Source organism: Acanthisitta chloris, unplaced genomic scaffold (assembly GCF_000695815.1).
Source record: "Acanthisitta chloris isolate BGI_N310 unplaced genomic scaffold, ASM69581v1 scaffold41390, whole genome shotgun sequence".
NCBI lineage: Eukaryota > Metazoa > Chordata > Aves > Passeriformes > Acanthisittidae > Acanthisitta > Acanthisitta chloris.
Window position 1 is genome coordinate 3,978 of NW_008652972.1, and position 10,915 is coordinate 14,892.

Consider the following 10,915-nt stretch of genomic DNA (forward strand, 5'->3'; position numbering starts at 1 on the left):
AGGTGATTTGGTTTAGTTCAGAGGAAACCAGACTGTTCTTTTAATGTAATTTACCATGAAACTGAGAATTCCTCCTGGTTTTTGTTATGTTCAAGAGATTTTTGCCTGAGCTGGTAGTTCAGCTCTGGAATTACATCCCATCGGTGTCAACTGCTGTTCACAAGTAAGCTCTAGTATTTATATCAGCAATATTTTTTAAAGGCAGACATCCTGAAAATAGCTGTAAATATCTTCCTCATTCAGGTGTTGATGTTGGAAGGTCCTGAGACTTTACAGTTCTTGCAAAGGCAATTGTTAAAGCCAGGTTTACTTTACAGGTACACTCGACTGAATGGTGCAGATGAACCTTTATGTTCTCATGTCTGTTCAGTGTCTCTGAATTAAAAAGTCACCATATGTAACTGTGGCAGCCAGGGAGCCTTTCTGGATGTAAACAACTGAGGTGAAGGAGTTCTGTAAGCAGGATTCCATGGTGTAGTGTGCATATATATACAGCCCTTCTTTTCCTTTTACTTGAGAGGCAATAACTACATTGATCTGGTTGTGAAGGACAGTGTAAGTGCAGGTTTGAAGCAATGCAGTTAGTGTATGTGGTGTCAGCATCTGACCTGGCATGGGGCTACTGGAGAACAAATAATGTTTGCTGTGTGTCTGGACTGTGTGGTGTATTTCTAGAGAGCCAAGAAACATACCTAAACCCAAGAAAGGGTTTAGGGAGACTAATGAACCTGAATGTATGGATCTAGCTTTTGCTCCTCAAAAACCTTATGGACTCTCACTCAATCACAGAGTCATTCAAGTTACCTTTTTTGTCTGTGTGCTTAACTTGAAGCAAGAATTTGGCTGAACAAAAGGAGAATCCCAGACCTTTTCTGAAAAATGAGAGGAAGCAACTCGTTTGCTTCAACACTGCCCTGATTAACTGTTTTTTTCCAAGACAAATGCTCAAAAATTGTTAGTGTTAGAAAAAAAAGATTCCCCGTACTCTCTTTGTCCATGAGAAGTGCTGTATAGACTGTATGTCTTTTGAAGGACCCCAATTTCCTCTGTGTATATTATTTGGTGAGCATTATGCAGTCTGTTCTATTTTATAAATTAGGAGTTGTTTTGGTCGTAGGAGTGACTGGAGTGCTGCTGCTTAGGAGCTGTATTTCCTGTACTTTTCATCAAGGCATTTTAATTTTCTTTGGACAGAACAGAATGTTGCTTCAATGGTGGTGCTATAATTAACTCAGAGGCAACCTTCCTTTGTTTGCTCAGTAGGTAATATGCAGGGATGTGAGTCAGTAATAACCAATTAGCTTGTTTATAATGAAGTTCTCCTTAACTGCCTTCCAACAGCAGCAGCAACAATAAATGTGCAGCATCTTAACTCTTCTTTTGGCTTCATTTTCTGTAAAAACCAATGACGTTAAGCTGGACTCATAAATACTAGGTATAGCTGGTATCTCCTCTCTCCTACCCTACAGCCTGACCTGCTCTGTGGGAATTATGGCCTTGGAGTTCTCATGGAGAAGGCTGGGTACCGACTTTCATCTGGAAATCGATATAGCTTAGTTAGTGATGGAAAAGGGCATTGCAGGATGGGATTCTGGGCAGTGAAGAAGCAAGGCCTGAACAGCTTCCAGGTGCTCCTTGTCTGCTGTAGAATAACAGATATGAATACTGGATGAAAAAGCTTTCCATTCAGAGATCTATTTGGAGGTTGATGATACTTTGTAGTTGGGATGTTTATCATAACTATGGTTATTTCTTTTTCAAACTTTTTTTTTTCATAGATCTGGTTAAGAATTAAGACTTGGATTTTGAAGCATTTGGGCAACTTGCTACTGCTCAAGTCATGACACTCCCATTTCGAAAGGACTTGGACAAGTACAAAGATCTTGATGAAGATGAAATTCTTGGCAAACTTTCGGAAGAAGAATTGAAACAACTGGAAACTGTTTTGGATGATCTTGACCCTGAGGTAGGCATCAGCCAAGAGAAGTTTTATTTTGTTCATCTGTTCCATAACTAGTTTGAAACAAATTGAGACTTTGTGTGATAAACTTTTGGACAGAGTTTTTTCCTAGTCTGCTGATGATCTTACAGATGTATATGTGTATGTAATGTTTATTTCCTGTTTGCAAGGTGGACACAACTGCAGTAGAGGAAAATGGAAGAAGGGATAGTCTGGAAGAGCTTTCCAGGGTTTATTTATAAACAGAAGTTGCTCTTAGTCATGTTCTTGAAAAGAAAGTTTATTGAGAAAGGCCTGTTTAACTCTCCTGTTTCCAGTGCTGGCTGGTAAAGAGCCCTTTTGCATCCAATTTTATTTTGGTGCTTCTACCATTGATGCTTGGGAGAGGGAGGGTGCTAGCCTCTTCTAATTCCTGGTTCTACATCTGATAGTCTGAATCTATTCCTGTCCTCATGTTGACTTTGTCATGAGAAGGCAAATAATTACTGAGCTCCTGAGTGATTATGTCAGCATGGGCTATTGAATATTACAGGAATATTACAGCTTTCTACTGTAAAGAGCTGAGTTGTCCTGATACTTCAGCTAACCTCAGACTCCAAGACTTGTGTTTTCACCTTATGGTTCTCTGTTTTTGCTTTAATAGAACCAGGATTAAGTTTAATCTTGGTGTTCAGGAACCGGTTAAGAATACTATGATCACCTATTTTGTTGCACTGCAAGATATTATTGATATTTTAATTGACTTTGGCTTTATGGACATTTTAGCAGAGGAGAACTGGCAAAAGGGATTGGATGTCTTTTAGGACAGTCTGAATTCCTATACATTCTGTTCTTCCCATACTAGTTTCCTTTGAAAATATAGTTGAAATATGTTGATGATATCAAAGAAACATCCCATGCTAAGTAAGTTCAAAACTAGAAACACTCTGTTAAATGCCAGACAACAGTAGAGCCAGTTGTTTTTGAAGACTTAGAAACATGTGGATGTAAAGGGCAGAGGAAGTAGTCTCTTGCTGAATGTCTAGATCGCTGAGTTTTGCTTACTCCTCATTTAAACAGTGCTCATCCTAGAAAAGAAATGCAAAGTAATTAGCAAGTCTAGTACTGGGAGCTATTGTACTTAAGGAACTGCTTCAGTCCTATTCAGAGTGCAGTGTGCTGTATTTTTCATTATATTCTTTGTGTCTCAAGAATAGATTACCTGGAGTCCTCCCCTGCCCCAAAAAAGCGGAGTTGGCTAGGGATCAGAGATTCCTAAAAAGGATGATGTATCAGGTTTGAACCTGGAGGAGAGGGAGAAGGCAGATGGCAATGAAACTAAGCAGGTGTTCCTCCAGACTTTGAGCTGTTATTTGCCCTGTTTGCTTTGCAGAATGCTCTACTGCCTGCAGGCTTCCGGCAGAAGGACCAGACTGCAAAAAAGGCTTCAGGTCCCTTCGACAGGGAGCGGCTCCTTGCATATTTGGAGAAGCAGGCGCTCGAGCACAAGGACAGGGAAGACTATGTGCCTTTTACCAGAGAAAAGAAAGGTAACACCACCCTTTCCTGTGCTAATGGAGTGGTTATGAAATCTCTGGAGTGAACTAGCCACAACTACTGTGAGCCAAATTCTATTGAAGCGCTGGCAGCTCTAATGCTTTTGAACTCGCAGTGTTTCCGAAGGAGTGCTGCTGTGCAGGGGCAGGAGGCTTCCTGTTCTTCAAGCATTTTGTGCTGCTGGGGCTGATGTGCTGTTTGTATGTAGCACAGGAAGGAAATGAGACTCAAAGATTTTATCCTGGTTTGCACTGGGGATGGTATCCTCAGTGTAAGAGCTAACCCTGATTTGTGTCAATAATAACAAATGGTGTCATTGTGCCTGTGGTTATGCCTTGTGCTGAGCACAGGCAGAAACCTCTGTAATACTATGTTCAATTAAAAAAACAGCAGTGGGATGATGTCGTGGTAGACACCCAGTAATGTTCACAGATGCTCTAGGCTGACAAGGCCAGACAAGTGGTGTCTGCAGTCGTGTTGTTCTTCTAGTGTCCTTACTGAGAGGTTTAATAAGATTGGGTAGTTATGACTAACATTTAGCATTGCAACAAGTTTTGAAATCTGGCAGTGGTTTGTAGTCTAAAGCCCATGGACACATTATTAAAGCCTGGGATTTAATACTTTTGCTTTGGATCTAGTATTCTTATTGACTTGATGGGAAACATTTTCCTTTTCAGGTGAAAATTGAAAAAGAATGTGCTTCTTCGTTATTATAAGAATAACTCTATTTTTTTCCCCAAAAACAAGAGTTCCCAAAATTGTTGTGCCTTACAAAGCACTACTGGGGGTAGGGACAGAAAGTCTCAGTCCTGTGCTGGGCACATGTGCACAGGAGGAGGCTTTTAGCTGTCTCCACAGTGATTGAGAACTGATTGTGAATCCTGGCTTGTCTAAGCCTTCCCCAGCAGCAGGGCAGATCTGCTGCACTAAGACTTCAGTGAGTTGTTTGCTAAGTTGTATTCCAGCTGCCCAAGATGAATAGGCTCCTTTTTTCTTCAGGGTTTGAAACCCCTTAATTCTCCTTAGTTCTCTGGTGTGAATCATTGCTTATTTCAGATTTGAGACTTCATTCATCTGCTGAGTTTGTCTCTGATCGTGGTGTATATTTGGTAAATATTTTGTGGGGGGTGTTTGCATTTTCTCTGCCTGTGCCAGATAGCTTTACTTGGCAATGTTAGTGTCTCTCTTTTTCCCTTGAAGCAATAATGTGCTGCACTGTATATGATGTACTACTTTCTTCACACACTTTGTTTTGCCTTATTTTGTAGTTTAACACCACTTGTGTTGAGGTAACTGTGACACTTTGGTGACAGTTTGCTGACTGAATCTGTAAGAGTGAGTTAAGGGTATGTATTGAATGTAGAAGGTACCCACAGCAGCAGGTGTGGTACCTTAGGGTAGCTCTGCTGCTGGCAGTACCTGTTTTCATTCCATGTTTGGCTCTGTAGTCTGATGCTGTTGCCACCTCTGTTCTGCTTCTTGCCCAATGTATTTGCTAGTCTGTGTTGGAGACAGACTAATGGTTAAATGTGATTGAATTCAGCATATTCAGGCCTCATAGCTGGTTTAGGGAATCCCTTGCATCCCAGCAAGTCTGTACACTGCTCCTTTAGGATGTGAGATTGGGCGTGGAGGATTTGTTCTAGCTACTACTTCCCTTTCTCGCTGGTGTTTCTTTAAAGTCAGCTTATGTATACATGTACACATCAAGTGTATTTGTTTGGGTAGATAAAATCTGTGAGAATCGTGTTGAAAACCAGAAGGGTCCAGCTGTAACGCAGATCTTGGTCAGGAAAGATCAAATGTCATTTCCTTTATGTAATAAAGTATTACTAAATAGCAGTCTGCGTGTTGCAATGTGTCATACCAGTCTAGTTAGTAAAATTTCCTGTATCTCGTAAAAAAACACCCAGTTGCTATTTAATAACTTTTTCTACCATTTATTTTAGTGCCATAGAAGAAGAGTAAATGATATGAAAAATGATACATAGCTTACTTTCATTAAAACTAAAAACATGGAGACAAATGTTCAGTATGGAAATTCATGCTCTGTTAAATGGGCAAGAGGCAAGAAAGCTAAGCTTATTTTGCAGTAGGTGAGGGATAACCTTTTCTTTTCCCCTCATGAAGATATTATGGTTCAGCTTTGGCTTGCTGCCACGTTTGCAGCTATTTTGCAGAAAAAAAGCAAATCTATGTAACTTAATATTTTAAATCAAGAAATCTTTATCTAGATGTACCGTGCCCTTTCCAAGTCTTACAAAGTGTAATACTTGTGTAGGATGTTTTTAATCTAGAGGGAGTTCCTATCCTAATGTGATTCTTTTTAGTATTAAAAAAATCCTAAACCAACAGAAAACTAAGCTAAGTTGTATTTTTTCTCTTTGGCCAGAACAATGTATCATGGAGAAACGCTAACAAATTGTGGAATGGGAGTAGGTTAAAACCTTGCTTGATTTTCCTGTTAATTCAGAAGAAAACTGATAAATACAACCTGCAGTTCCAGAGGTTTTGGGGGCAGAGAGATGGACTGGAGCTGCAGCTATGTTTTTGGTGCCATTTTTGGGGTTAGGATTTGCCAAAATATTTCTTTGTGCCTGAGTGGTCTTGTTGGTCTAATTACTCATTTCATGGAGTAAGAAGGGGAAAATCTATCCTTTTTCCTTTTCTATTTTAGTAGAACTGATGTCCTGCATGGAGATTTGACCTGCAGATTTATCAAAGAGGCTTAGCCTGGGTTAATTTTAAACATCCTGGCTTGCTGCTGATTCTGGTAACCTTGTTTCTCTGCTACAGTGTGAAGGAAAATCCTCTCTTCCAGGTGTCTCAAGTACCTCATTTGGGGATAACATGTTATTAGAACAAAGTTGCATCTGTTTCAGTGATAGATGATGTGATTTCTCCAAGTCTTTGGAACCTGTTTTTTGTTTTGTGCTATGAAATGTGGAAGATCTGAAATCATGTAGTGTCCTGCTGTAGTAATATGAACCGTGTTAAAGAAATGTGAAGTTTTAACAATCCCTGAATTATTTTCTATTCCATTTTTCCAGTGCCTGATTCTGTTTCTAAAAGCATCCTTAAAAACATACTTTGTTTTTAAACATGATTTAATGACTTAAGTCACATTCTGTTTCAATTAAGCATTGAACCATACAGTGAAACATTGTTCAAGAGATCCATGAGAGCAACGTGGTAATAATTGCAACAAAACTAGCTTTGTCTCTATCTCTGTATGTAAGTAATCCATAAAGATTTTGCAAGGCATATAGCAAGGAGAAGGATCTCTCATCCAAACACTAAAGCAAGGTTTCAGCAGTGGAGGCTGTTGCCCTCAAGTGTGTTCCACTTGTCTGAGTCCGTCCAGTGCTCTTCACTTCTCTTGGAACATCAAAAGAGGAGAATTATTGCACCTGAGATAAAAACATATCTAAGATCATAACGTACTTTGTACTTTATAGTGTGAGGCATTAGCAAAGTATTGCATAAACTAAGCTTTGCATTTATAGCCTTTGTACTCTCCAAATTGTGGCTTTCTTTTTGAATTTCCCCTCTGCATAAATCCTGCCAGGGTATGTTTGTGTAGGTTTGTAGTTCATGTGACTTCTGCTTTAATGTTGGGGTTTTGTTTGGGATCTTTAGGGGTTTGGTTTGGGTTATTTTGTTGTTTTGGTTTGGTGGTAGGGGGTTGGGTTTTTGAGGTTTGGGGTTTTTTCCACCTTCTCTGTCCCCCAGAATATGTTGTCAGGCTGAAACTGTAGCCACCTGGCTAGAGCTCTCTTGTTGCCACCCTGCTCAGTTGTTGTTCTAGATCACCACTGGCTTCTGTTGCAGCAGGATTTGGGATGCTGTGTTCTGTTTGCAGTTGAATCATTGGTCTTTAAAGGAACTGTTACATCTTGTGAAGTGAAGCTAATATTCTGTAGGAGCTTGGAGAAACAGCTTGTTGAATTTACATTCTCCATACAAGAGCACTAGAACAAAGTAACATGTGATACTCCAGCCTTAATGCAAAACAGTTCTAAGTCGCTGCTCTGTGGTCTGTAATCAGATAATGAATAGCAGTTCTGTTTGTGCAGTAAGACACTGAGGAAGTCACTTGTAAGCATAATTTAATACCATTTTTTAAAATTCAGCTTACAAGTGAATTCATGAACCCATCTCTGTCACGTGGTAAGAACTGGTGATTGATGCATTGTGGATTATATCAATTTCTGAACTGAGGAAAGATGGAAGGAATATATCATATGTTGCTCACTTTTCTTCATGAAATCACTGATAGAAAAATTTGTATGTGGTTGTCCTCAGGCAACATTTGATTAATTTAACAAATGAAATATTGCAAAAGTGGATTTTTAGACTGCAAGATGTTGAGTCCCACCTTACATTCTGTGAGTCTGTGTGAAATGTCAAGGGCACTTCAATACACAACATCCAACCTTCCTGCCTTTTGAGCTTTTTGATTGTATGGAACTTGGAATTGAAAGTTCATTTTGTAGGAATGAGAGCCTGTGACTTAATCCTGGGATGTGCATCATCTAACATGTTAGCTTAAAGGCATAGAAGACCTGAATAGATAATTACTACAAAAATGATGTGAATATCCTTGAAATTTGCCTCTTCATGCTGTATTGCTTAATCTTTGCAGCATCCTTGTTGGCTGAAAAGGAGAATGTCATGTTCCTTCATGTAATCAAATCTGCTATTTGGAAATGTTCCACTCGAGGGCTGAGAAAGCTGCACATCTCGTGGGCTGCACAGATGTGTAGTGGTTTTGGGGTTTTTTATTTAAAGCTTGCATTAGTCGGGGGGAAAGGAATTGCTGAAGTGTCTTGGCAGCAGGCCTTGAGTTAGATCACTGTCCCCAGAGACACAGGGGTCTTACCCTTTTTGAAATCAGTTCATTACCAGGAGTGGGGAGGGGGGAAGGACCTGCTTTTGTATGTGCATTGTAAAGCTCTGAATTCTGGGCTAGGACGAGATGAAGCCAATGAATGAGAGATTATGTACACAAGGGTGTGACCTGTTTTATAACAAAAACTGCTCCTGACCCAGTTCATGTGACTGGAGTTGGGTGCAATTAACATTTCTGGAGGGCAGTGGCTTTTGACATTTTTGCTTTATTAAAACTGAATATACTTCTCACTCTCCTTAGGTTTTCTTGAGTCAGGCACATATGGATAAATTTAGTCTCACCATTAGGAAACAAATGTTTAGAACCAGAAGTTCCTAACCTATGAATCTAAGAATTACTTAAAATCCACATCAGGAAAAGTAGTTCTTTTTTTATGAGTACTGTGTGATGAACCAGACAGAAGGCTGATCTAGGTTGAAATATGTGTTTGCCAAGTTGTTTTTGAGATCAGTTTCCTTCTCCTGCTCTCTGCGTGCTGCACTGATGCTGCAAATAGAATGGCTCAGGTGCTCAAAGTGCACCTCCCTTCTCCTTCCTTTTACTCCAAAATCCTCACCTTTATGCTATGCCATATTACTGAGGGGAAACAACACAAACATAGCTAAGGAAAGGCTTTAGATCACGTGTATGCTGTTCAGAGTGTTTCATGGGTTAATGAAAACCTTGTCAAACATTCTTGTGTCTCTTCTGAAAGTTACAATTTAAGTTGAAAGTTTTTCTCTCCCCAGCAGGTGATGCTGGTAAAATGACATGGTAGAAACTTACTCTATCAATTATATCAAAATAACCTCAGACATTTGCTACATAAGCCTTCAATTTGCGAGGGTTTTCTTTTAATCCTGAATCACCACAGTTTCTTTTGCACTGTCTATCAGACCTGAGGGATGGGTGGTAATGCATGTCAGCTCTGTTCAGCTACTGTTTGGAGTCAATACAGTTATATAAGGAGGTTTATTTTCTGCTTCTAAATATGGATAATGACCATTTATACAAGTTTCCAGAGAGATAGCAACTCGGGAACAAAAATACTGTGTTGCTAGCAACAGATCTTGGTCATCAGACTCCGTTGTCAGAGGAAAACCTGATGCTTCTCTGTAATCTGTGCTAGTGGCAATGCATTGACTTCCTTTATAAAGAAAATGAACCATGAACTGCTCTAATCTAGGACAGGAACTTGGAGAGAGAAAGAAAAGGTGGATAGGTTTTGTGATGCCTGTGGCTGCTGTGGGACACAGGAGCTGACTTCAGGCATTGCTTCCCACGAGTGGTGAAACCAAATCCCTGCTTTCTTGGAATTTCCCAGAAATAAAACAGAAACATCCCTATAAAGCTGCTTGTCACTGGGAGGTATTTGAAAATGCTAAACTTAGCCCAAGCATGCAACAAGATACACTTATGTGCAGTATGATGGGGGGAAAAAACCTCTTAGGCAGTGTCTTCTGCCCAGTTGTTCTGATTCTGGCACGTGGTGGGTTTTCATCCTGTAGTTGGGATGAGCTAAGATGATTCCCATGTGGAAATATTTTACAGCTATGGATATGGAAGAGGGTGGGTCCCTGAATTAGGACTGAAACTTCATGGGAAGATTACCAACACTGCTTCCTATCTCAGGAGATAACAAAAGGAAGTTGGAACTCTTTGCCCATAGCTCTCTCTGCTGATAGCTCAGGCAACTTGGAAAGTTTGAAGAACTGTAATAACTGTTAAGGTTTGATTCATAGCTGTTTAGTTGCAAATTACCTCTGTCAAATGCATCAGTACCAGAGCTTTTATTTACCATGTTAACTTGTCCTGAACACCTTACCTCTCCTGGGTTCTCACCTAGGGGCAGACTTTGTTTTGAAAGGCTAATTCTAAACCATTTGCATCTCAACTGTTACAACGGCTTTCTTGTGTTCAGGTTTTCTACCCTAACTTCTCAGCTGGAGATATATGCAGGAATTACGGTAACTACACAGTCCTCTACTTAGAATGCATGTCTCCTGAAATAACTTTGCCCATTTCCTGCCTGCGATAAGTAAAAAGCTGGTGCTGAAATGTGACATTACTATTGCTTCTTTTGTCATTGAATCTTCCATGACCATTCTAAGCATCATTTTAGAAAACAGTGTCATTGGCAGAGAAATCTGTTACCTGGTTTTGTGTTGTTCACAAACCCTGGTTTTCTCAAGCTGCTTGGGCACCTCTTTTTTACTTTGGAACTGAGTTAACATCTGAAATCAGAAATATGTTGTATGCTATAAAAACTGCAGTGAATACTCAGGTCTGTGATTTCAGATACTACTTTGATATTCTCTCTCTGACACACTCAGGTTACAGTTCTGCCTGGGTCCCTTTCTCCCTTGAGAGGATATTGATCATTGTTCTCTAGTGGTACTAAATCTTTCTTACAGACACTTTCTCTGGACTGTTTAAAATGTGCAGTAGAGGCTTATATGTTACTTTCTAATCCTTAGGAGAAACAAGTAAGATTGGAGTCACGATAGAGGCTCATGAAAATTTATTCC

The 10,915-nt window shown here is 39.8% G+C and overlaps 1 protein-coding gene across 1 annotated transcript in view; it reads left to right on the top strand.

Annotated features, from left to right (window-relative positions):
* Positions 1-1,777: 1,777 nt before the first annotated feature.
* Positions 1,778-10,915, top strand: part of TMOD3 (tropomodulin 3 (ubiquitous)) — a 16,722-nt gene continuing 7,584 nt past the window's right edge. Inside the window, exons 1-2 of the mRNA XM_009079004.1 lie at positions 1,778-1,966; positions 3,333-3,489. Coding sequence (XP_009077252.1) covers positions 1,841-1,966; positions 3,333-3,489 — 283 coding nt within the window. The 5' untranslated portion in view covers positions 1,778-1,840. The remainder of the gene's footprint in view (positions 1,967-3,332; positions 3,490-10,915) is intronic.